Genomic DNA, 27,552 nt, shown 5'->3' with positions numbered 1-27,552 from the left:
TTTGTATGAATATTATTGGTTTTACATCCTTTCTGTGTCTAGTATTCAGTAGCTGACGTGGTTCGCAGATATTGTAGTTTGAAGAGCGACGTGCCGCTACAGCGCCCCGGGTATCCGCTCCACCTCTGCTTATGACCCGTCAGCCAATCAAATGACATCGATACGTAAAAGACAATAAAAATGGGAAAACACAGAAAGCTCGCGATCGTCTGCTCTGCCTCGCCGTCCTTTAACAGCGCTCCTCTTATTTGTGACCTCAGCCTTCACGCCCAGCCATCTGTCCTATCATTCGCAGTGCGTTTGCCACCAGGCTCTGGTCATTTAAGTAGAAAACAAGCGCCCAATTAAAACGCTCTTCTCTTCCTCTGCTTCCTCTTTGATGTGTGCACGGTCCACCCCCCAACTTTCCTCGCTCCTTTTCACTTATCACCCTCTTTTCCCTCCCCACCCATCCACCTTCTCTGCTCCCTGCTGGATATCAATCAGACTCCATCAGCAGCGCCTCTTCCTGCTGCCTTTGTGTCAGAATTCACAGGAACTTCATCAAATGGGAAACTGTTTCATTGTTACACCGGACCCTTACTGCGCGTGTGCGCGTATGTGTGTGTGACACAGAATTAATGGAATGCACACACACCTCCTCACCACCCATCATCACATGACACACACACACACTCCTATCACCGTCATCACTCACACACACACATTTATACACACATTAGGGTGTTAATTGTTGTGATAACACCTTCCAATAACAAGGCTCTAATTATCAACATGTTTGGCTGTCGGAGTGTGTATCTGGCACTTGTGTATGGATCATGGGGTGAGCGTGTTTGCATGTGTGCCAGTGTGAGGTGTGGCACCAGGGGAAGAAGGTTTGATGATTTTGAAATATGCTGCTGCTGCGTCTGTGCATGTGTGTGTCTGTGCGAGGGGCTCTCCATGTACGGAGCGATGATGTCTCCGTCTCAGTCCACATTTGCATATGACAAGGCCTCTTTTGTTGTTTGGTTAATTGCAAATGCTTTATTTGAGAAATGACACCAATGCAGCGCATGCATCAAGAGCACATTACCAGCTCTTTCTCCCCTGAGGTGTCCTCTCTGGCCTCGAGTGCAGGATTTAAAGAAAGGTGCCAACGTTTAAGGTGCTAAAGGTCCTGGAAGATAAATGCGGTGGGCTTTGAGATGGGGGTTGTCACCTCAAGGATACGTATGGATTTCTTTGCAGTCTTAGAAGCATTTTTGAGCATTGTTGCTCAATCTATAATGCAGCAAAAGTTGCAATGCAGAGAGCTTCTAGTTCACATTAAAACGTATCTCTGTTAATGTGTAAAAAGAGTTGATATGTTCCTAAAACCCATTCTTGAACAACTATAAACAGGTGTGCAGCGTTTTGGTGCCAGACTTCGCTCGCTTTTTTATCAGGTACCTGCAGGATCACAGACCTACTGCAGACGAGCACCTCTCTTTATTCTAACCCGAGGCTGTCTTTGCCTGTATTCAGGCAGACATTAACCCTGCGTGCAGAAACGCAGCTCTCCATGACCACTGTGTCGATGCAACATGGTGCCGATGGACTGTACTCTCGCAGAAGAAGAAAATCCAGCTGCTAGAACAGTAACAAACCAGTCCAGTTTATTCCAGCTCACAGCGTCTTCAATGAGCTCTTCTCAGAGAGAGGGGGAACATGCGAAAACAGCTTGAAATGACCCTTCTTCCTGTTGTACATATGCAAATATACTGTATATGCTGTAGAGCTTAAAGTATAACTAAAAGAAGACAGTAAATAATTTGACAAAAGTCAAACCCGCTTCACAGGACCGGCCTAAAGAGGCTGACTCTGTCTGGCTAGCTGACAGAGTGGCTGGCTAACTGGAGGCCAATTTGTTGGCTGTTTAGCTTGTAGGTATACTGAGTAGGCAGCTGCTTGGTTTCCTGGCTGGCTGACTGTTTCACTGGCTGCTGGGTTACTGAGTGGGCGGCTGGCTACTTGCCTGCCTGACTGGCTGGCTGTGTGCCTGCTTGGAAAGCTGGCAGTCTTACCCGTGTCCCAAGCCAAGCCCCTGCGCCCCACCAGATCTTAATTGGGTTAAGTTTGCCCGCCACAGATAACATTTCCTCTTTCTTCTGAGAGTATGGAAACAAACAAAAAAACCATGGTCTGGCACTAATGACGCTCCTTAACGGGGCTTTTTCTGTTTAGGTAGAGGGAAATTAGGAAGAAGGGGGGGGGTTCCCTGCAGAGGCTGATCAGCGAGGGAAACACGGCATTGTTAGAAACGAAGCACTCAATGAGAGCGGAGAGGACGCAGAAAGAAAAGAAAATGGAAGAAAGTCAATTTGGTTTGCATTTTAGTGCTGCCACTGTTTCTTTTTAACACTCCCCCATGACTGAAGGCACAAGAGACGGAGACATGTCATTGTATGTATGCATGCAGATTACACACACACACACACACACACAGTTACTTTTTGTCCAAAACAAAAACAAAGAAATGCTTCCACTTTCAGCTGAAATTCAGCAGACAAACAGTTTACAGGTCTGCACAGTTCACAATAATGTTCTTCTTCTGCAGGAACATAATGCAATATAACTCGAAAAGCACGAGAATATTCTGTAAAAATACATCATTTCATTATTTCCAATATATATGAAATTATATATATGGGAAATATAAAGGGGTGTATTCATATAAGACACCACTGGGTTGTATTTATATAATAAAACACAACTTGTTAGAAAACTGTGTAAACAACTGCACTATGGAGCCGTCCGGGCCCCACTGTGACGTCTCCACAGCTCCATATTCTCCTGAACATAGATGTTGTCACTCTAAAAACTTCAGCATCGGCCATTGTTCAGAGGAGAAGGATTGAAATCCTAAAGCTTTTGCCACGAAGTCTCGTCTTTTTCAAACGGTTGCCTCTGTGTAATCTTTGAACCTCTGAGCTTCTTTACTGTCATTGAAATGGTGGTAAAAACTACAGACGGCACGATACCACTTTTTATGTCTGATACGATACCATAAATTTGGATATCTGCCGATACCGATATGAATCCGATAGTGTTTTTCAATCAATAAAACAGTTTTTTTTATATCTTGCTGCATTTTGTATAAGTTCATACTCAAGTTTAAAAACAACAACACTAAAGCTATTCTGTTATACCTGTATGCAAAAAAAATAGTTCAGTTTAGCAATACTGATCAATCTAATAAACTTAAACCTGCTCCATCCTCCCTATTCTGCTATTTTAAAGAGTAAGCAACCTAACTGATAGGGTTCCAACTCCCAGCAACAAAAAATAAATAAATAAAAAAAAGGGAATCCCCCCCCCCACCCCCACCCTCCACCTCATGATGCTTAATCGACATAATCAACCTTAATTTGATGCAGTGTGGAAAAAAAATTCACAGAAATCAATTATTTTTCTACAATAATTAAATAGATTCAACATCTTTCTTCTACAGAACTGCACAGATGGTTCCCAAAGGAAAAAGTAGTATAGCTTACTAGGGTATATCAGACTTAACAGTTACTATATACAGTAATGGACTTCTATACATTTTACATCAGATTAAAACTTTGGGTGAAAGATTCAGATAATTATTAAATAATTAAAAGCTCGACATTTTAAATGAAAATTAGAAAGAAAAGTATGTCTTTGTGCCCCCTTTCCCCTGTTCATGCCCTATCGGCCCCCCTGGCTAAACTTTGCTAGATCCGCCCCTGCACAGTTACGTCAGCTGTAGAAAAAGATCCTGGTGTAGAAATAATATTAAATAAATTCTAACAACAGCTTATCAAGCTTAAACGTGCTGCTGTTGTTCAGCTGCTGGTTTCCTCTTTCTGGTGCAAAGTGAGACAAAAACAAAGAAGAGAGACGATCAGCTGATCATTGATCAGTTTCATGATTGAAGTAGCAGCAGGAGAGAGAGAGAGAGAGGCAGTCGCTCCATATATTGGTTGTTAAGCTTAACGCTGGAATGCTTTACAAACATTCAGAGATGAACTTACACACTTGCTTTACTTCTCTCTAGGAAAACTTCCTCGGAGATGAAATGCTGGGTTGGTAGAGAGGCTACAAATGTTCAACCAGACCGCAGACAGGTCCCGCACGCCACAGCCGCTCTATCACGTGACCACACTGCTCCGACATGCTAACGTTATGAGGCGAGTTACTGCGTGTCGCGAGTTTTGTGAGGCGCTTTCCTGATATTTAATGGATGGATTACATTTTTTATTTCCCTCCGATACCCGATCCAGTAATTTAGGTCAGTATCGGACTGATACCGGTAGTAATATCGGATCGCTCCATCTCTAGTAGAAACGGACACGATCATCTACTCGTGTCTCCAACCCAGCAGTGGCAGCAGCCGCTCAACGCACAAGGTCGTAAAAATCAAGAAGTGCAGGAAGGTTTGGGGCAGTCGTCCACCCCCCACCCCCCTCTGTGAGCACTCCTGTATAATTAAAGTTATTATACTTTATAATTAAAGACGACACAGTTACAGCCTTTAATGTGCACTCTGTCAAATGACCAGCACGGGGCGACCTCTGGTTGCTAGAAGAAGGTATGAAGAAAAAACGGCTCCATTAATCATTTTATTTATGATCAGAATACCCCCCCCCCCCCCCCCCCCAAATTAATTTATGGTTCACTTTCCATTTGAAGTCGTTTAATACAGCATTGTGCTCGTTTCATACACTGTATAATAATAAATAATAAAGCTCTATTTCCTGAATTGAATCCTTTGTGATTCTCAGTGAGCTCCACCACATGTTCATTACACTCATGTTGAAAATGCTCAACTCAGGCTGTTAAATAGACACTAGTGTGTGACGCAGCAGCTACCTGCATCTGTTTTCAACTCATACTTTCACTCTTCCAGGTGGAGAACCACATCGTAGTCGTGATATTTTAAAGAAGACAAAAATATTAAAGATACTGAGATTTTAGAAAATGTGCTCACTCTTCTGTTAGTCTGCTGATTATTACTCTATAACTGACATTAAGTTAGGTACAGTGGCATAAAGTGTACGGCAGCAGAGAGGTAGCTCTGATGAATGTAAGAAATGTTTTAGAGGAGGCCTGAAGGACGGGGAGGGAGAACACACAGGTGTGTTTGTGTGTATATAAATATGTCCTGTTGCTCATCTATAATATAGTCTGTAATCTATAAGCCTGTGGCCCACTGCCTCCTCTCTCTGTCTCTGCTCTGCTGTGAAGTGCACGTCTTTGCTGCTCGGCACTTCCTGTGCTGAGAGCTGTGGGCAAATGTCATGACATGTGGATGGCACGGAGCTGCAGTGACCTGCTGAACTTCACTGTCTGCTCATACATGAAAATGTTAACCACACTGTAATAAGACAGCAAAGAAGCGTCTGTCTATTGATCTATTTTCTTAACTCTATCGATTTCAGGGCGGTGAGATGCTGCACGCACCCCGCACAGGTTCCCAGTTCATCGTGTTTTCTGCAGTGTTATAGAAATTTGAATCGTGCATTAAACAGAAACAGACTTTGGGACTTGTTATTCTTTTTTTCAGCTCAGTGTTTCTCCTCGACCACTTTCAGTGACACCACGTAGAGTTAAGAGCGAGAACAACCTGAAACTGTGTGTTTACAGCTGATTCATATACCGGCCTCATTGTTTGATACTTTGCTCATGTTTACTGTGAGCATCAACCAACACAGAGGTGTATAAATGACAGAAGAATAAAGAGATAAAAATTTAAGGCAGCAAGTTCACCATCACTCCTGTGTTTCCTCTCCTTGTCGAGCTCCATATAAACTCTGGAGCCTGGGTGTAGATTAACAGGCTAAACAAATATTAAAGTAATGTTGATCTTTCTGCTGTTTCACACTGAATATTTAATGAGGAGTAACCACAGGCTAAAGGTGCTGCCTTGTTTTCACCTTCCAGTTGGATAATGAATGCAGCCTACACACACACACACACACACACACACACACACACATACGCACACATGCACACACACGCAGACACACGCACACACACACGCCTCGTGCCTATGGTACGACAGCTTTTCTCCGTGCCCCTGGTACACTGCGCAGAAAGACCTTGCCACACACACACACATACGCACACACACGCACACACCACATGCTATCGCCCCCTGTCAGCTCACACAATTACAAACACACACACGTGTGTGCAGCTCATGCAGCCACTTCAGTTACACTGAAGTAATGCAGAAACATTCTGTCCGTGCCACGACTGAGCCGATCTGCATAAAAATCACTTTAGACAGCAGAGTGCACATACACACACACACACACACACACACACACACACACACACGCACCGCACACACACACACACACACACACACACACACACACACACACTGTGCACGCGTGCATGCACGTGCACTTTTTACCTTTGGCATTGTGCACCCAGCGCACATTAAGTTGAGACAAAAGAACACGGCTCAGTATTAGTATTTAAATCAGTTATGTGTCTAATTATTCCTATAAAAATAGACGCTATCTAGGGCAAAAGCAACGAGATGGAACACTGTTGTCTGCAGAGGGGAGACCTAGTAGAGCTGGCGAGAGTTCAACGCGGCAGAAGACAGGCAGCGAGTGAGACGGGAGGCTGAGAATGATAAAGGAAGAGAGAGTGTGCTTTAGGCCACATAAATACAACATGAACTCGATCCACTAGTGGCAGGCTAGCAAGCAGCTCAACGATCCCGTGTTCGGGAGCAAGAGTGTGGAGGATGGGGCGCTCCTCACCTCGGCAGTCTTTGACTCCTGTGAGACGCAGAGTGGTGCACGGGACACGAGTGTGTGAGAGCTCGACACAAAGGGCGGGTTCACGCTGACGTGGAGACGGCGCCGTCAGCCTTTAGCAACGCCTGCACTTAACTAATTGTCATTTTTGCTACGGATGTATGAAATGTGAGAAAACGAGTGGATTAGAGAGAATTTTGGGTTCCACCAACTCTGTGGCATCAACAAACTCATTGAACTATTAGTTTGGGATAATTTTGGGAAGCTGAATCTGACAGCCCGATAAGCACTTGGTTTAAAAATTATAATCAGCCATGCTACCCTCCAGCTGCAACCTAAAGCCAACTTTCAGCAATCCCTGATTTCCCAGTGGATTCATCCACGTGTTGGATGTGACATGGATGGCCTTCCTGACACCACTTATCCAGACTTGGGATTGGTACTTGGAGTGCTTCTGATGCCCTGAGGTTGGGTTCATGTCTCCACCCAGTCTAAAACTGGGATTTGGGCTTAGCAAACCACTGGGTGATGGATGGTGGCTACATCCATCTTTTATGTACAGTGTATGTGACAAATGCAGAAGGCAAACCTGACTCTGAGAACATGTGAGGTCATGGAGCTGTAAAGACTGTTGACTGGCTTTGATTTGAACCTGTGAGCCTACAAGGTCGAGGAAACACAGTTATCGTCTCTTTTGTTGCAGCACCGTTACAGACATTTCTCTCTTTAATTAACCCCGTAATGCCCTTTGTATCATATTTGCTACATGAGTGTCTGAGACCTCTGTCTCTTCAACATGATCAATACTTGCCATAATTTGGACAAAACTCTTTTTTTTTTGTCTAAACATTGTTGTTATCAAAAAGTTGCCAAAAACGCCCAATCTATCTAAATATTAGGGGTGCAACGATACTCGTATCGATACTGAACCGTTCCATACAGTGCTTTCGGTTCGCATATGTATGAACAATACAAAATTTTTAATTTATTTTATCAACTTTCCTTCTGACGGTGCTGTCTGTGTTGAGCGCTCAGTGGATCTGCACTCGACAGTGCAGCCTAGGCGGAGTAGTCGAACGCAGATTCACTGAGCACAGGGCAAGCTAGCAGACAGAAGCTAAGCTCTTTGCAACATGGCAAATTGAACCTCCCCCACCCTCATTCAGATCTGGCGTTTGGAACTATTTTGGTTTTCATGTGACGTATGACCCTGAAGGTAAGCGCGTCATGGACTAAAGTAAAACAGTATGTTGGATGTGCCAGCAATGCTCAATTACATTGGTAGGAACTAGTGTGTTAGCGCAGTTAGCTCGTTAACGTGTTGGCCGTCCAGCCCCAAGCACGGGCGATCCGCGGTAGCTCGTTAACGGAGATTTGCCGTGTTGTGGCGTTAACGTCATTTCAGATTAACGCTGACAGCACTAGTGGGAACACAACGAATATGACTGCACATTTACTCCGACATCATCCTCGTGCATAGACAAGTGGAAGCAGACAAAAACAACAAGCAGCATGCTACAAACTTTAGCCGAGTCATTTAGACAGCCGTTAGCACATGATTCTCCTTATGGGGACCTGATATGTTTAATATGCTGCTGAGAATATAGCCCAGAAGAAGCGTATAGTAGAGCTTTTATTTTGGAAAGAGCCATTTCTCTGTGATAAACTCTCAATCAGATACAGGGCTAAATCGCTAGCCCGGGGACGTCGGGCTAGCGATTTACCCTGTATCTGATTGAGGATTGAGAGGATTGAGTTTATTACAGAGAAATGTCTCTTTCCAAAATAAAAGCTTTCCAGTCGGGCTACCAAAATCTATCTCTGCCCTGCCCGTCGGGCTATCGTAGGAAGGAAAACTATATGTCAATGCTTTTGCATTCTTTCGGAAATGTAGCTGGGTAATTATGTCATTGGCATCGAGCCACTGTCAATATGTGACATATTGAAATCGTGTTTGAATTTACTCTTGTTTTAACTGTGTATAGAGAGCGACAGCACTGATTGGTGAGTGATGATAATTTGCGCACCAATTCCTCTGACATCATCTTATCAATCGTTAGCTTACTATGCAAACATGACAAGTGAAATCTCCCGCAGCTTAAACATGTGAGAGGTTGATCGCGCAGAGAATCGCTGAGCGTTATGTGAGTGCGTGTGTAAAAGCAGCAGGATATATATTTTAGTTCTGCTGAGCCAAATAAGACAGGTCAGCGTGAAGAAGTGACAGCCAAAGAAAAGCTTACCACAAAACGGAAAAGTTATGACAAATCAGACTATAAGGCAAAAAGAAAGTGCAGCTTTATGGTTTCATGGACAAAAGAATTTCTGTGGCTGCAATATGACGAGCTAAATAACCAGGGCTGCACATAAGTGGTCCGCAGGTGCGCATTCGCTGTCAAAATAAAAACCCGCACAAGATAAGAAGTTGCAACGCGTGTTTGCGTACATAAGATTTTCAGGAGGAGGACAGACATTTGTTTAGAACTCTTAAAGATGTCGAAGAAGCTCCTTTAAGCAATTACTGTGATGTTCCTCCACCTCCAAAGAAATGTCAGAAGGAGTCCAAACCACAAAAGAAGCACGTATTCTCGGAAAAGTGGTTGCAGGAGGTGAGCTGGCTTCAAACAAATGATGAACGCACAGAGATGTGGTGCAGAATGTGCCGTGAAAATTTAATAAGTGACAAATTAAAAAAGCATGAACATTTTTTTTTGTATCGAAAAAATATCGAACCGTGACACCAAAGTATCGAACCGAACCGTGAATTTTGTGTATCGTTGCACCCCTACTAAATATATAATAATATATTAAAAAGATATCATACATGATGCAGCAAAAACATTTTGTGGATTTGGCTATGAGGGTTAATGAACAAAAATGGCTGCTCTTCTATGGGCTGGGTGTTACAGGGATGACCTTTAACACTCTACCAATAACACGTCCATTATTCGTTACATACATGAGTGTTGAGGTAATCCAAAGTTCATCCTGAACACAGTCATCGTAACAGAATACAGGCCAGTTGCATATTGCATATATTTTCATTTTGTATTTTCAAGTCAGAACAAATGTAATCTGATTGTTTATCCTGACTGAATGATAAATGTCTGTTTCCTCATTATGTGATGAACACACCTCCTGCCCCACACTAACTTATATAGCCTGTGTAAAGTCAGATGGTATACTCGCTGTGCCTCACTGGCACCCCGACGTCCCCCTCTCCTCCCCCATTTAGGTTTGGCTGCGTGAGATGATTCATGTTTGTATATCGAGGAGCTTCTCTACGGTCTGACTGGCATTTGCTTTACATTTGTTGAAATCTGGGTCCTTTCTCACTCATATTAACATAATTTGACTGCACTTTGTGTAAAACGACACTGATTCCTTCCTGGACTTGTTCCTCACACCTTTTGGACTGAGCGGTGGATTTGTTTCTCTGTGCTCGGATGTTGTTGTTTTTGAATTTTTTCCTTTGTCTTGTGATTTTATGTCTTTTTGAACTTTAAATCTTATAAATAAACACTAAAAAAGAGGAATATGCAGTGTACCTGTACTTTACAGCAATATCACAGGCCAACTGCTTTAACCCTTTCATGCATGAATTATGAAAACATCAATTTTTCTGAACTTCATTGTTTTAAAGATGTATTTTTTTTACACTTAGGTGGACAACATATGTTCTGACTTATGAATTTGACAGACGAGTCAATAATACACACTGTGTGTTGTGTTCGTGTGGAAGTATATCATCAACACTGACACAAATACAAGACGACGGCTTTGCATGTGTCCACCGTAGTGACCATCGTGCATGAAAGGGTTAAGTTTATAAACTTGGACTGTCCAGCCGGTGGCGCACGCTGTGATGACAGCTGCCGACGTAGCGTCTTTGTCACACAGACGGACCGCTGTGAGGACTGAACTGACTCGAGTGCAGAAAGTGAAGGAGGTTCATATAAAACTACAAAATCAGAACGACAGCAGCGTAAATCTCATTTTGTCGAGTTAATAACTTGAATATCAGACGTGTTAAATGTTTCTGAGAAATGTAACTGGTGTTGATGACGTCGTATTAACCAAAGTGCAGACTCATCCCGTTAATGTTTCTATTTTTCCACGCAGGCCACTCAGATGCTCAGGTTCACATCAATGAGGAAATCTTTGCACTGCTGAGAAGCTCTGAAGCAGCACGACAACAAACATGTACAGTTGTCCTTTTTCCGCCGTCAAACCCACAAACCTCACACAGACACCGATTAGTTTAAATGCATCAAAAGTGCGTTTTTCTTGTTGTTTCACAGACACAATGTAACCACGGTAACGTATACAGAGTGCATTTATAAAAAAATGCACATAATCCTGCATTTCTGTGTCATAATCTCCGCGCTCGCACATTCCACACGGCTGTGAAAGCGGCTGCTGCTGAGGTATGAAATCTTTTAGCCAAATCCACATTTTGTGGCTGTAATTCTACATCTGCCCCCAGTTTATTCCATTGATGTGCTGTCTGTATCAATTCCCACCGCACGCCTGTTGGCCGACTTATTCAGTGGCTGCTACTTGATGTTCTCTTGTTGTGTATATAAAAAAGCCAAATCCGTGTGGAGATGACAGAGGGTGTAATCGCTGGCTATGTGAATCAACAATACGACTCTTAGAAGCTATTCAGAGTGGGGCCTGTCCTTGACCCTTAAGGAGCTTGTAATGTGGGCTTTTTTCCCACTCTTTGTATTTACCGGCAGAAACGAAGAGGGGGGACGGGGGTGGAAGGAGGACCGACCGCTGAGCGAGGGCTTTTGCCCCTCCGTGCCAGCAGCCGTCACCCTGGGGGAGCTTTCCGTGCACGCACACACACACGGGTCTCCTGGCGTGCACTCGTTTCATTTGGAGGGAAGGGTGAAGGTTGGAGGGTGAGGAAGAGGGAGACGAGGGAGGGTATGGAGTGCACAGAGATGAGAACTCCCCCCGCCCCAAACCCTTGCAAACCCCAGCGGGGGGTCAATCTTAAAGGCTGCCCTGTCTCTCCATGGGAGGACGGGGTGGGCTGGGGGGCAGGGAGGCTCAATCTGCGATCCTGCTGGTCAACACAGGGAGCGCCACGTTACCCAGCTATCCATGACAACCAGAGCGAGAGACGGGAGAGGGGAAGTCGGAGCGAGAGCGAGAACATGGAAAAGCTCAGCTGCGGTCAGAGAGCGCTCGGCTGGAGCACCGAGCCAAGAACAAAGCACCCAGTGATTTTCATTTTCCCTCTTTGTCTGCCGAACATTGTCCACAGACATGTCCCTCTTTTCTTCACTGCAAATAAAAGGAGCTCCACAGACACACAAACACAGACACACACACATTCACATCACTGCACACACTTGTGTGGCTAATTGAATTATGTCTTTACAGTAAGTCGAATGACTTATTTTCACCGTGCGAGCGCAGAAAGAGGCCATGATCCTGAACACAACCTTTTGTTTGTTGGAGGAAGCAGCTCAGCTGAATTTAAACCTGTGATGGAGATCCAACAGCAGACATTTAATTTCATAAAGTCTCCATTGGAAGAAAACGTGCTGCTCGGCCTAAACCGAGGAAGAAGCTGCTGTAAAGACATCAACACAGAGATAAATGTGAAAACATTTTATGGATGGATGAATCTGCTCATGCTTCTCTGTAGACTGAGAACTTCCAAACACGCCTGCACTGAGAGGCTCGATCACAGAAGATGTTCAAAATGAATTCAGCTGCAGAATCATGATGTCACATGGAGATGTCTACGAGAGTGATTACTTTATCGTCCCTGTAGGTGAAGTCAAAAACATCATCACTGCCCTCAGTTGGCTAACATTTTGGACACTGCTGCAAAGTGATGTCGTCACGGTCTTGTTTCCTGTCACCTTGATGACGTCACGCAACCACCGGCACTGATTAGCCCTCACGCTATTAGCCTCGGTTACTCGGTGCACTCTTCCGCGCTTCAATCCAGCTCCGTCTCCTCCCTCTCCACTCTCAGAGCCCCCGGTGTAGTTGTGCCGCTCGGCCACAGCTGGGCGCTGTTGCCTAACTCTCTCCACGCCTCCTCTCTCTCTCCCCGCAGCACAGCCTGCCTCTCTCCTGCCTCTCTGCCTCAGCCAACCCGGGCTGTGCCGAGCTGCTCCCTGCGGGATCAGAGCGCTCCCCCGCCGGGACCCTTCTCTCACATCCCCCTGCTGGGACGCGGCTACATTTCCAGCCAAGCACTGCCTGCCTTGGCTTTATTATGTGTGTCTGCGCCGCAGCCCCGCCAGCAGAGGCAGGCAGAGGAGGAGGAGGGAGACTGGTAGCCAGAGTCAGGACAAAGAAAAAGCAGGGAGACAGAGGCTAGCGAAGGGTTAGACTCATAGAAATACTGGGCTGCTGTTAACACCGCCGTTACTGGGAAATATTAACAGAAAGAAAGCGTGGGTTGTAAAAGCAGCATTCCCCGCGGGGTGGAGATGCAGGGGAAGAGCGCAATGCCCATGCCACCAGACCACCACTGCCTAGTGTAGACTATCAGGACGGAACGAAGGCTGCTCGGTTCCTGGAGGCAAACGCAGCGAAATAGTTTCGATAAAGTCAAACAAAGCCCGTCGAAGACGAAGCGAGCGCTGGGGAAGAAGCCTCGGTTCATTTCCAAAGCAATTTCCCAAACATTCTCACCACCTCCGGGCTCCGCGCGCCCGAAGCTTCCCGCTGTTACTTTTTCTCCCCTCTAAACAGCTCGGGACCTGCTCAGGTGTTTGCCTCGCGCGTGGGCGGCAGCTCGCGCCCTGGTCCGTCAGTGCGCTCGGGCTTCACCGGAGAAGGCGAAGCGAGAAGACGTTTAAAAAGCCGCTGTCGGCGTCGCGGCCACGACGGGAAGTTCTCCCCCCGTTTACGCTACAGGTTGCGCGAGCCCCGGCCACAGCGGAGGAAGAGCAGGCTCTCGCCTCGAAGCCCCCCCCACTCAGTCCCGGCGTGTTTGGACCAAGGGCCGCTTCGCTCTCAGAGACTGAAGCTGCCGCATTGCAACAGGCGGAGGAGCAGCGGCGGAGGACGGACAGCCGGACCGTGTCCGCCTGTAACGGAACACAAACCAACTCAAGAGCGAAGAGCGCAGCCCCGGAGCAGAGATGTCGCGACGCAAACAGGCCAAACCTCGCTCCGTGAAAGGTAAGAAAGTGTTTACGGGTACTTCATGTCCACGGGCGCTGTGGAGGAGAGGAGCCGTGACCGAGACGCCTTCTGTTGGATCGTTTAGTCCGCGTGTAGTTTCACGGCACAGGCTCGGTTTGGTTTTTAATTGCATGCAGCTGCTGCTACGGCACCGTTAGAGTGAATTTACCGGAACCTTCCCATCAGCTGAATGTGCTCCGACACAGTGTCAGGTCCACGCGATCGCTGCTCTGTTTCTGACAGTGGGAGGTTGTGATTGGCTTGATTAATAATATGTCATTTAAAAAATCCGCTTGTCCTGAGATGCTGCTTTGTATTAATAAATGTGACTGTTTGACCCAAATCACTTGGCCCCCACTCTGCGTGGGTCACTCGTGTTTATTTTCATTACTATAAAATTGACTCAAGCAATTTTTTTCTTGCACATTTTCTCTTCAAATGTTTAAAACTCCATAACAGAGATAAAGTCCGCGGTGGTGTGTTTGCGTTTGCACTGTTTCTGAATAACAGCAGGCTTTACTGAGGTATTGAAAATACTCAGGCACATGTGAAGCTGCAATTCAGGGTTTGATTTTCTAAAAGTTTGACAAAGTCTTTATTCTGTAAGATGGATTGAAAGAAAAAATCTTTCTTCATTTTGCACGAGGAGGCCTCAGTTTCCACATTATCATAAAAATGGTATTCATTGCTGTGCATGGGTGAGTGGGCATCGTGCATGGGGCATGTGGTGTCCTTGGCCTCCGTGTTTCCTTTATGGGACCCAGATGGGCAACGGGATGAGCTGACCATGTGGTCGCCACCCCCTCCCCCATCTCCACCACCATGCAGGCCTTTCCTTTCTGGGACTGTCTAGGAAGCGAGTGGGTTTCTGACAGTGATTCGGCCTGGGCGGTTAGTTTGATGAACAGCATCGACAGATTTCAGCCTCTCCTACAGGTTCCCAGGATGAGCCTGTTTCATCGGAGGCAGCGTGAGATTAATTTGTCGATAGCAGGAGGGCCACACAGGATGTCCTGACAGAACGGGTTGTTTCTGATAATGTGGGTGATATGTACAGGGAGGAAAATAAGCCTGCTGTTTGTCATAACATCCAGGGGAGCGGGGTTTACGTTTGGAAGACGAGGTGATCGTCACTGTCCTCCAGATATCTACTCTGAAGCCTCGATTTTCAGTTGACGCTTGCGGCCCGTCTCTGTCGCTGTTGAGGAATAACTACGCCTATCCAATAAAAATAATTAGATTTTGAATTTTATAAAGGAAGCTTTCCAAACGTGAAGCTGGGTTTGACGTGTGCTCTCTGCTGCAGAAAACACTGCGTGTCTATTTCTGCACCTCTGATTCCCAGCTTGTTCACAGATTGGATGATAACCATTAAAACAGTTTGGAGAGATTATTCTGGCGTTTTTCTAATAAATTTCCCGTCACTTGTTGATATTTCTTGTCTTATTACAGTAAATTGCGCTGCATCAATCACGCTGTGAAACGTGGTTGAATACGGCTGTGGTGTTGTTGATGCTCGGCACAGTTGGCCAGTCGTTGCATTCATCGTTGCATTGTGTGTGTGTGTTTGTATGCATCATGCACACGAAGGCTGCGTGTCGCTAAGGCAGCCTGGATAACCAGAGCTTAGCTTTAGTCGGGCAGCCAAGCGAAGCCGAGCAGAGCAAAGCTGAGGCTGACGACCACCACAAAGGTAACACGGCTCTTGTACTGTAGCTCGCATAAGCGCCGTGCGTTTGCGTACTCAGTCGTCTGTGTGTACATGCATGTTGCTATCTCCCCTCCACACCTTGCCCCACTGACAGCTTGGCACGACTGGGCATTGGGGGAAATGGAGAAAAGAGGAGGCGAAGGGTAAAAGGTAGAGGGAGGAAAGGTGTTTGGGGCCAGTGCAGCGGCACATAGCAGGTGAGCGGGCAAGAGGGAGGGAGCGATGGAGGCCAGGATGAGGTGAGCATCACCGGGGGGATTATCTGTGTTTTCATGTTCTTCTGTCTTTCACCTGCTCACCCAACTCTGACTGCTGGCTCTGACTGGGGTTACTGGCCAGCCAGGCATACCGAAACAGCAACAAGGACGAAACCCACCTCATCCATCTCCTGCCAGCCGCCTGGTGGCTGTGCCGGCCGATGGCTGATAAATCCATCTCTGGTTATCGTTTGTCAGAATTTATCTGAACAGGCAAATCCTGACGGTTACATTAACCAATGAGGTTCCTGTTTTTTTTCTGTTGACACTCTGACTGTTTCCTGCCTGCTGACATGTTGTCAACACGTGGCTCAGACTGTTGTAAATATAACCAGGAAATTAATTTTATTATTTTTTATTTGCCATTAAAATAATAAAAAAATATTGCCATAAATAAGATTTGCTCACAGCTTTGCGTTTCATCGTACTCTGTAATGACAGGACATGTTTGTCACATAATCAAACAGTAATATTGAAGACAACCAGTAAAACCAGTGCTGTGTTCCTCTCTCTGATGTAACTGTGCTCGTGCTGGACCAGCGTCGCCTTTAGAGCGATCAGGCCTCGTTAGAAGTGAGGGGACTCGACTAATTGCAGTTTGTTAATTGAACGCGGACTAATGGTGTGACGCCGTGAAGCTCGCGGGGTGAGAAAAAGGAGGAAGAAATGAAAGAGAGCAGCTTTGCTCTTATCAAAATATTATTTCAGTGGATTAATCCGTTTTTAATGTGCGTCTTTAGCGAGGCTGCAGAGATCTCCCTCTCTTCTTCTTCTGTGTCTGCTCCAGCAGCCTCGCTGTCCTATCTCTCTCCTCTTCCTCTCGCTCAGCTCTCAGCCCCTGGAGTCTCTCATGCATTATGTAGTGATGATTATTACTTAATTACACATTAATAAATCCGCTTCATTTGCAGGACATTAAACGGGAGTTGAGCGCATGTGACAGGGAGATGGAGGAGAGCGCGGAGATTGGAAGGGGTGGGGCAGGGGAGAGAAGTGGAGCACTTACTTCTGGTCTGTACGGAGCCTTGTTGCGGTTGGTCGAGCCAAAGCAGCGCTTTGACCGAGAGGGCGAGTGTTGGTGCGCCGAGCTAAGCTCTTCTAGGCTAATGACATCTTTTCCGCTCCATCTCCTCCTTCTCGGTTTCGTCTGCCTTTCTCCAGTGTGCGTGGAAACTGATCTCCCATCGAATAATTACTGCCTGTGTTCAGCTGACTGACATCATGTTGACGCTGTAGCTGGAAGTTATTGCTGGATCCTCCTCCTCTTTGGGCCGCCCCCTTCAGGGGTCGCCACAGTGGCTCATCTGCCTCCCCAGCAGCTCTGCATGTCCCCCGCTGCAGCTCTGCATGTCCCCCGCTGCAGCTCTGCATGTCCTCCCCAGCAGCTCTGCATGTCCTCCCCTGCAGCTCTGCATGTCCTCCACTGCAGCTCTGCATGTCCTCCCCAGCAGCTCTGCATGTCCCCCGCTGCAGCTCTGCATGTCCTCCCCAGCAGCTCTGCATGTCCTCCCCTGCAGCTCTGCATGTCCCCCACTGCAGCTCTGCAAGTCCCCCACTGCAGCTCTGCAAGTCCCCCACTGCAGCTCTGCATGTCCTCCCCAGCAGCTCTGCATGTCCTCCACTGCAGCTCTGCATGTCCTCCCCAGCAGCTCTGCATGTCCCCCACTGCAGCTCTGCATGTCCTCCACTGCAGCTCTGCATGTCCTCCCCAGCAGCTCTGCATGTCCCCCACTGCAGCTCTGCATGTCCCCCACTGCAGCTCTGCATGTCCTCCCCAGCAGCTCTGCATGTCCTCCCCAGCAGCTCTGCATGTCCCCCACTGCAGCTCTGTATGTCCCCCACTGCAGCTCTGTATGTCCCCCACTGCAGCTCTGCATGTCCTCCCCAGCAGCTCTGCATGTCCCCCACTGCAGCTCTGCATGTCCTCCCCAGCAGCTCTGCATGTCCTCCCCAGCAGCTCTGCATGTCCCCCACTGCAGCTCTGCATGTCCTCCCCAGCAGCTCTGCGTGTCCTCCCCAGCAGCTCTGCATGTCCCCCACTGCAGCTCTGTATGTCCCCCACTGCAGCTCTGCATGTCCTCCCCAGCAGCTCTGCATGTCCTCCCCAGCAGCTCTGCCTGTCCCCCACTGCAGCTCTGCATGTCCTCCCCAGCAGCTCTGCATGTCCCCCACTGCAGCTCTGTATGTCCCCCACTGCAGCTCTGTATGTCCCCCACTGCAGCTCTGCATGTCCTCCACTGCAGCTCTGCATGTCCGGTCCATCCACTGTCCCTCTGCACGTGTCCTCAGCCTCGCCTTCCCAGCATCTTTGAGTCCACCACCTCCAGCTCTCTTCTTGTGAGCGCTGCTTCCTCCCGACCGTATATCGCAGCAGGTCTCATTCAATGAAGATAAAATGTTCATCACAGTTTTCCCCGACACTGCAATTACTTTAATGTAACACGAAGAAATGCTGCAAATCCTCCCACCGGAGAGTCTTGGTGCAGGAAACACTCGGCGTTTGTGCTCAGAAACACGACTTAAATAATTCATCATCAGAATGGCTTCACATCATGTTGATTGACTAATCACAGAACGGACTAATGATACGTCTTCTTCAATCACGCTAGTAGGGGATGCATAATAATCCCTGTAAGTACATGGCTTAAGTGTAACACGAAACTCTGGGATGGTAATTATTCATTGCCTGGAGTTAAAGTTATTGTCAATTAACTGCTCAAGACTTGAAATTAGCAGCTGCCAACCCGCCGATTTGTGAGTGGAAATGTCACCGAGTCACGAGGCGGTGAGCTCGTTTTTGATCGTCCTGCTCCCACAAAGGCAAAACGAAAGCGCCAACAAACAGCAGGTCATGTGATCTAACTACCTGCCTCACCTTTGACCCTCGTTGTGTTTCTCTCAAACCTTTAAAAACATTTCCTCTGATATCAAAATGAACCGTGAATATTTGTCAAGTAGAAATCCCGTTTTTCCGACAGCGCTGTTCACCGACATCACGCACTTTGGTTAAAGCATCGTCTCAATATCTGCGGCTCTGTCAGTATGAAGGATTGTGTGCTGTGTGTTTAATGCAGTGCAGTTATTTTCTCATTTCTCATCCACTCTCACTTTCCCGTCTATTTTTCTTTCTGCTCGTCCCATCTGGCTTTGACATTACAGCATTTTACTCTTTGGCAAAGCTGCAGACTTTCATGAGGCGACTGGCTCTCGTAAAATTCAGACACCCTGCACATGTGACCTGAAAACAACCGTGTTTTTGAGCTTTGGTATTAGATCTGCTTTGTTTGTTTGTTAACGCTGTTTCTAACAGTACCAAATAGTCCAATCAGCGCGTACAGCCACACTGAGTTACTCCTGTATGAAAGCCCGTCGCGGCTTTGCATTAAGGCTTGCTGAACCATTAAATAGCTTTCAGAAAGCTTTGTTAAAAATTCCATTGACGGCTCGGCGGGGGGTGGATTTGAGTTTTTGGTGGTTGTTTTTTTTTTTTAATGGGACAAAACAAGCTAATGTAATTGGTGATTGGTGGAGCCCAGCAGTAGCACGCATTGAATGTAATGGGCTCATGTTGATTTGCACTCAATTAGAATCAAATTACAACACAATTGAAAGCTCAGGATATAAACAAACAGAATATCCCTTTTTGGTTCCACACAGAACAAAGTGCAGGTTTAAATAATGAAGAGTACTGAGTACATCTTACATGTGACTGTAACCTGTAGCGTTACTGTAACTAAACGTGGTTATTTAAACATAAATGTAGTCTAAGACGCTCGAGCTTGTGTTGATGTCCTACGAGTGAACCTCGATCTGTTTGTGTTGGTCTGGCTTACATCAGTAAATACGGGGACGTCTGCACATGACGTGATCTTCCACGATGGTTTGATGAGGAGCTGAAAGATGTTTCCTTTCCTTTGCTTCCTTGTCTTAAATGGAAACTACATAACAGCTGCTTCAGTGCCAGAATCAGTGCATCCTTACCAGAGATGGGCAGTAACGTGTTACTGTAATCCGATTACTTTTTTCAAGTAACGAGTAAAGTAAGGGATTACTATAGCAAAAACGGTAATTAGATTACTGTTACTTTCCCGTTCGTGACAACAGCTGTGTGCAGATCAACAATGGATCATATATCGAGTGCAGAGAGAGTATGAGCGTGCAGCGTTTAAAGCGTGGAAGTACTGACCTTACTTTGAGTTTGATTCCATAAAAAGTGACAAAAACATTAGTGTCCGTTGTGCGTGGGAAGAAAACTTCTTTTTACAGCGAAAAAACCCCTAAACTTCCAAACAAGCACCGAGTAGCTACGACGTAATGGGAAACTCACAGAGAAACTCGCGGATTCTTCCACTGACCGCTGCACACCTGCACCAGGGTAACCCTCCGCCTACCCCACTCCTGCTTTACAGGTGAAAATAGAGCAACAGGACCGCTAGTCTTTGACTTTATTTATTTTCTGCTGTGTTTTACTTGCATCTATTTGAAAGACTGAGTGTAAACACACAAAATATTTTATTTTATGTGCTGGAATGTGCAGAAAATAGGTTTAAATATTAAACTAATTTCTTCCAGTCAGAGAATGTTGCAGATAATTAAATGTTTGCTTGATGCATAAAGTTAAAAGATTAAAACTAATAAAACAAGTTTTAAAAAGAGACTTTTCCATTTGATTACATTTTGTATGATGATTATGCAGAAAAAGTAGAATTGGGCTGAAAGATCTATCACTTTATCACCTATTCAGGTTGTAAATCGTGTTTTTAAAAAGTAACTAAGTAATTAATTACTTTTGAAAATAAGTAATCAGTAGAGTAACCGGATTACTTTTTGGGGGAAGTAATCAGTAATTAGTTACTGATTACTTTTTTCAAGTAACTTGACCAACACTGATCCTTACACTCTGGATATAATAGAACCTCTACAACAGTTTTAAAGTTTGCTCTTTATCTTCATCATGTTGAATGTTTTATTATTTTAGCTCCGTGTGTCTGTTTTCACGGTTCATGACACGTCTGTCCTTAAGCTGTTCTAGTGATGAAGGACTTCATAAGTCACAGAGTAGAGGAAGCGCTCCTCATCAGGCTGAGCGGGAAATTTGTGTTTTGTTTGAAATAATGAGAGAAGGTCATGTCATCCGGTAGGCTTGGTTAGGTTTTTATTGTGTGTGTGTCTAGAAAGGGTGAAGTCCCTCAGCGAGGTGTGTGTATGCCAGCGACAACTCCTTATCAGCGACCAGCCTGGTGTGTGTGTGTGTGAAAGGGGCGTCATGGGCCAGGACTGTGCCATTGTAGCGGCTTAGCTAGCCTCGTTTATCAGCTGCAAACTCACTGGACCTTAACACACACACACGCCTCTGGAGACGCACACACGTGCTTGTGTGTGTGTCACAGTGTAGAGCTCGGTGCATGCCTGTGCCCTCAGCTTTTAAGAAGAGAAAGATGATGCTGTGTGACTGCACACACACACACACACACACACACACACACAGCTTGCCAAGCCTGTACCCCCCCACCACGAGATGGTCTCAGAGGACTTGGGCCCTTCTAAGTTTCCTACAGTGTGTGCATGTGTGTGTTTAAGCTTGTGTTTCAGTCTCTTATAGGCTCGTTCTTTGTTTCTCTGAAGGCTCTGGGGTGTTGGACTAGTCTTTGTATTGTCGTTTGTGTTAGTTGGAGCTTATCGGATCCTCAGGTGTTGCAGTAATTCAGCGATCCGTCCGTATGTCCGTTATCTTCCATGATGTCTGTGAGGCGCTGCGAGGTCCCGGCGTAAGAACAAGAACGCCAACAAACAGAAACGCACTCTGTGTGTTCGAGCCTCCTCGTCTTCCCTTTAGCCTCCTTCCCTTCTTCGGCTCCTTTGCCTTCTAACAGCCTCCCTCCCTCAGTGATCTCACCCTGCTTCATACTTCTGTACATTAAACATTAGTGGTGGGGGCAATTAGCAGCGCCCCTCTGCACACCTGGTTGATGCATAATATATTTATTGGGCAGGCCTCCCCCTCTATCTGACACACACACATGCACATGCACACACACACACACATGCACATGCACACACACACACACATGCACATGCACATGCACACACACATGCACATGCACATGCACACACGAGTTGTAGGACAGGTTAAAGGTAAAAGGTCAAATCTTTTTCTTGCCAGTCTGAGATCGCTCCTATTCTTTAATGTGCGTTACTTTAACACATGCACCTTTCTCTCTTGTTTTTGATGATTGATATCTTTAGCCGGCTTGGCGTTTGTCTGCGTGCACACACACACACGCAGCCTGGACCCAGACTAATGTGCATTGTCCTCGGAGCACGCAGCCTTCAACAGAACAAGCTGCTTGTGTTGTGTTCCTTTTTTATTAAACACTCTGCCAGGTCTTTGTAGCGCTCGCTGCTATAGGCCTACCAATGGTTCTTTTTAGTGTCGGAGTCTTCAGTTGGTTTTTCCAACTCCTTTCTATTCACCTCCCAGTCAAAAGGCACGGGCGCCCTGCTGGGACTTACAATGGAGCGAGTGAGAGCAGGAGAAAGAGGCTGAAGGAGACTCCACACTGACAAATACACTGAACAAACATTTTCAAGGGAAATTTTTCTTTTTTGCTCCTTGTTTTGCAGTTTAACATTATAATAATAGTTCAGGCTAATTTTCTCATCTGGTTTAAATAAATCAGCACTTTATATAAATACAAGCTTGAATCAGACGGACTGAAAATCTGAATCCAGACTCGGAGCAAAGCTTTGCTGCTCGAGCTGCTCGAGCTGCTCTGTGTGAGTCATGAGTGAAGCAGAGAAAGTGATGAAGAATAAGAGACTGTTGGTGAGAGCAGCTCAACCTGCAGCCCTGCTTCCTGCCATAGACTCAGCTGATAAGAGATCAAAGTCCTCTCCTCCTCTCCTCTCCTCTCCTCCTCTCCTCTCCTCTCCTCTCCTCCTCTCCTCTCCCCTCCTCCTCTCCTCTCATCTCCTCCTCTCCTCTCCTCCTCTCCTCTCCTCTCCTCCCCTCCTCTCCTCTCCTCTCCTCCTTTCCTTTCCTCTCCTCTCCTCCTCCTTTCCTTTCCTCTCCTCTCCTCTCTTCCTCTCCTCTCCTCTCCTCTCTTCCTCTCCTCTCCTCTCCTCTCCTCCCCTCCTCTCCTCTCCTCTCCTCCTTTCCTTTCCTCTCCTCTCCTCCTCCTTTCCTTTCCTCTCCTCTCCTCTCCTCTCTTCCTCTCCTCTCCTCTCCTCTCTTCCTCTCCTCTCCTCTCCTCCCCTCCTCTCCTCTCCTCTCCTCCTTTCCTTTCCTCTCCTCTCCTCCTCCTTTCCTTTCCTCTCCTCTCCTCTCCTCTCTTCCTCTCCTCTCCTCTCCTCCTTTCCTTTCCTCTCCTCTCCTCCTCCTTTCCTTTCCTCTCCTCTCCTCTCCTCTCTTCCTCTCCTCTCCTCTCCTCTCTTCCTCTCCTCTCCTCTCCTCCTTTCCTCTCCTTTCCTCTCCTCTCCTCTCCTCTCCTCTCCTCCTCCTTTCCTTTCCTCTCCTCTCCTCCCCTCTCCTCCTCTCCTCTCTTCTCCTCTCTTCCTCTCCTCTCCTCTCTTCCTCTCCTCCTTTCCTCTCCTTTCCTTTCCTCCCCTCTCCTCTGCTCTCCTCCTCTCCTTTCCTTTCCTCTCCTCTCCTCTCCTCTCCTCTCCTCCTCTCCTCTCCTCTCCTCTCCTTTCCTTTCCTTTCCTTTCCTTTCCTCTCCTCTCCTCTCCTCCTCCTTTCCTTTCCTCTCCTCTCCTCCTCTCCTCTCTTCTCCTCTCTTCCTCTCCTCTCCTCTCTTCCTCTCCTCTCCTCCTCTCCTCTCCTTTCCTTTCCTCCCCTCTCCTCTGCTCTCCTCCTCTCCTTTCCTTTCCTTTCCTCTCCTCTCCTCTCTTCCTCTCCTCCTCTCCTCTCCTCTCCTCTCCTCTCCTTTCCTTTCCTTTCCTTTCCTTTCCTTTCCTTTCCTCTCCTCTCCTCTCCTCTCTTCCTCTCCTCCTCTCCTCTCCTCTCCTCTCCTTTCCTTTCCTTTCCTTTCCTTTCCTTTCCTTTCCTTTCCTCCCCTCTCCTCTCCTCTCCTGTCCTCCCCTCCCCTCCTCCCCTCCCCTCCTCTCCTCTCGAACATTAAAAAGTAAAATAATTACATTTGTGGATAATTTTCTCTGAATGTCTGTAAATATATTTCTTGTTTCTCGGTTTCTTTCTAAGCCCCTCAGTTGAGTCCAGCAGAGAACAACAACAGTTTCAGCTGAAACACGGCTGCAGCCTTGTGCTTTAATTCACTTCAGTCGAGGTCATGTTCATGTATACAGGGCCGAATCGTGACAGTGGTCACCTTTATACTGTAAAGACCCAGCAGTGTTCTGTGCTGTCTGACTGTAAAGAAACTTTATACATTTAGCTGGATATCATCTGCATAACAATATGAAACGATGCTATGTTTTCTAATAATAATAAGAAGGCAGGTGTAAAGTACTGGGCCCAGAACAGAAGCCTGTGACTGTGTGAATACGACTCGTTTCCTTTAATATCAGTGGTTTAAAATAATGTGATCAGAGCTTTGGATGGAGCACTGAGGTCTAACAGTCTGCCCTCAGAGGCCTTCACTGTTTCTGTGCTGCGATACATAAATCCTGACTAAAACTCCTCAAATCGTTCGTCTGGAAAACACAACGTAGCCGTCTGATAACTGTCTGCTCAAGAAATAAGGAGACTGGTCCACAGTTATCTGAGACAACTGGAGAGTAAAAAAGGCTTTTTAACTAGTGGTTTAATCCCAACTACCTGGAAAGCTCGTGGTGGACATCCTGTTAATATAGATAAATGAGTAGGAGTAGGAGTGGGCTCTAACAGACATGCTGATGATTTAGAGCAAGAAGTTGGTTTGGAAAAAGGCGACGGAGTCTAAATATGAGCAGTGCTGACACAATGATGCTGTTTATAGCGGTTTTCCTCAGGGACCGGGAAATTTTGGACAAGCTCGTTGTTTTTCCACCACTGGGACTTGGAAAAACTCCCCTTTAGCAGGTAGCACTGAAGGTTCAGAGACTTTGGAGGTGAAGCTTTCACTCGCTCCATCACGTCTGGATCAAGCTTCACAGTAACGGGTAAAATCAGAGGATCTGCTTTCCAGCGTTAGAGTCTTTGTGCAGGTCGTCTGTATTACGCAACATAATTTTTCAGGTGCAACATTTGTGCAGGTTGGGCCTGCAGTAGGCTGACATTCCTCTTACCTTTAAAAGATTAGCTCAGGAGTCAGGATTACCGAACATGGACAGAGAGTTCTGCTGCTCCATGATTCAGGGTGGACCGTCCCGAGGAACGACAGCTGGGTATCTGCAAAAACATGAAACACCCCAAAATCTGAAAAAGGTTCTTTAAAAACGAGGTTTGAAAAATGGAAAGTACATTTTGTAGATGCTCGATTACACGTCTGCTCAAACAAACAAGCAGCCACGCTCGGAGCGCACACGCGCTGTCTGTATATTTTTCTTGTTACTCCCAGAAGGAGCGTGACTAGCGAGTTAATCTGTCCGCCAGCGATGCGGTATGACACAAAGCTGTTTATTTCCCTTCTCCTCTCTCTCTCTGCAAAGCCTAATCAAGTTTGTATCAAGCTAAATAATGCCTTAGCGTGAAATTGGTGTCTTCAGTCAAAAAGCACTCTCGAGCCTGGAGTACAAGAGAAGGCAATTATGTAGCCTCCACCCTGCAGCCCCGCCCCCTCTGAGTGTTCATGTAGAGTGTGTGCACGTGTGTGTGCACATGTGTGTGTGTGTGTGTGAATATGCACCAACTGTACCTCATCATGTCTCTCATCTCCTTCTGGCATCATTCAGGTTTGTTGGTGCTCAGTCTTGGTGAACTCTGAACCTTCATATGATGTGTGTGTGTGTGTGTGTGTGTGTGTGTGTGTGTGTGTGTGTGTGTGTGTGTACCAGTCTGTAATGGTGAGTGGAAGCTGCTGGGGAAACTTCTAGTTCAGTTATTCCTGGAGCTTCCCTGGAGTCATGGTCCTCTGGAGAGATGCTCTCCCTCTCCTCCTTCTGTCCTACTCCTCACGCTTCCTCTCGCTGCCCTCCTTCACCTCTCGTCCTTCCTCGCTGCTGCTTTCTTTCTCACCTCTGTCTCACCTTCTGCTCTTCTTCTCCGCCGCCTTTTTATCCTCCTTCACTTCCTCTTTCTTCCTCTACACGTCTCTTCTGCTATCGATTCGTCTTCCCGCCACACTCTCTCTGACAGACAGAAAAACAAATGTCAGATCAGAGAGGCTCTTTAATCTCAAGCTGTGTTGTTTGGCCCTGAACATCAGCTCTGTACTGTCTGTGTGTGTCTGTGTGTGCGTGTTGTGTAGTGTGTTAATAGGAATCCCTTAAAAACCTTGCTGTACAGATGAGTTTGTGGGAGTCGCAGGACTAAAGGATGAAACCAGAAAGTCTTCTTACAACAGCATGATTGTTTTCTACAGCAGCGAAGCGTGCATGCTTATTCAATTCAATTTTATTTATATAGCGCCAAATCACAACAAAAGTCGCCTCAAGGCGCTTCATAGATACAGAGAAAAACCCAACAATCATATGACCCCCTATGAGCAGCACTTTGGCGACAGTGGGAAGGAAAAACTCCCTTTTAACAGGAAGAAACCTCCGGCAGAACCAGGCTCAGGGAGGGGCGGGGCCATCTGCTGTGATTGGTTGGGGTGAGAGAAGGAAGACAGGATAAAGACATGCTGTGGAAGAGAGACAGAGATTAATAACAGATATGATTCAACACAGAGAGGTCTGTTAATACATAGTGAGCGAGAAAGGTGACTGGAAAGGAAAAACTCAATGCATCATGGGAATCCCCCGGCAGCCTACATCTATTGCAGCATAACTAAGGGAGGATTCAGGGTCACCTGGTCCAGCCCTAACTATATGCTTTAGCAAAAAGGAAAGTTTGAAGCCTAATCTTGAAAGTAGAGATAGTGTCTGTCTCCTGAATCCAAACTGGAAGCTGGTTCCACAGAAGAGGGGCCTGAAAACTGAAGGCTCTGCCTCCCATTCTACTTTTAAATACTCTAGGAACAACAAGTAGGCCTGCAGAGCGAGAGCGAAGTGCTCTAATAGGGTGATATGGTACTACAAGGTCACTAAGCCAGTCTTATGTTGGTGTATTTTGGTAAAGTCTGGGATGTGTGACTCATTTGGGCACCGCTGGTTAGAGGGGCGTTTGCACAGGGACTGATTTCCTCTTGCATCGCTGTCTGGCTGATGGCTGGTCGCTCACTGACACGTGTGTGTAAATAACGCTGTGATGCATTTGCTGCCTCGTTACACGTCGCTGTCACTGATGTATCGCTGACCTGCGTCGCTGCTGTCGCTTCAATTGTTTTCCTCAAAGTTAAAAAAGAAGTTGGGATCCACCCGCTCTGCATCGCCCAACATGAAGCCGTTCAGTGTCACCGACCTTCACTGGTCCCCACACGGCTCTGACTCGCCTCTGCCCGGTGTAGCGGGTCCATATTTCCTGTTTACATGAATGCAACCAAACTGGCTCAGAAGAAGAAGCCAGAAGGTTTCCAGGATCAGAGAAACTCCTCCCTCCTGCAGATTACACATATTCATATGCAGAATCTGTTGATAGAGATTACAATCACAATGACCTCGTACATAAAAGAAAGAACAG

General features: G+C 46.5%; 1 protein-coding gene across 3 annotated transcripts in view; it reads left to right on the top strand.

Moving 5' to 3' along the window:
- The first annotated feature begins 12,883 nt into the window (after window positions 1–12,883).
- znf423 (zinc finger protein 423) overlaps window positions 12,884–27,552 on the top strand; it is a 134,055-nt gene continuing 119,386 nt past the window's right edge. For all 3 annotated transcript variants that reach the window (XM_087842754.1, XM_087842753.1, XM_087842752.1), the window contains exon 1: window positions 12,884–13,922. In XM_087842754.1, coding sequence (XP_087698880.1) covers window positions 13,883–13,922 — 40 coding nt within the window. In that variant the 5' untranslated portion in view covers window positions 12,884–13,882. The remainder of the gene's footprint in view (window positions 13,923–27,552) is intronic.

Source organism: Neolamprologus brichardi, chromosome 7 (assembly GCF_056152115.1).
Source record: "Neolamprologus brichardi isolate AB-2024 chromosome 7, ASM5615211v1, whole genome shotgun sequence".
Taxonomy (NCBI): Eukaryota; Metazoa; Chordata; class Actinopteri; order Cichliformes; family Cichlidae; genus Neolamprologus; species Neolamprologus brichardi.
Note: the sequence above shows the minus strand (reverse complement) of the source record. Positions and strands in the feature narration are given on the sequence as shown.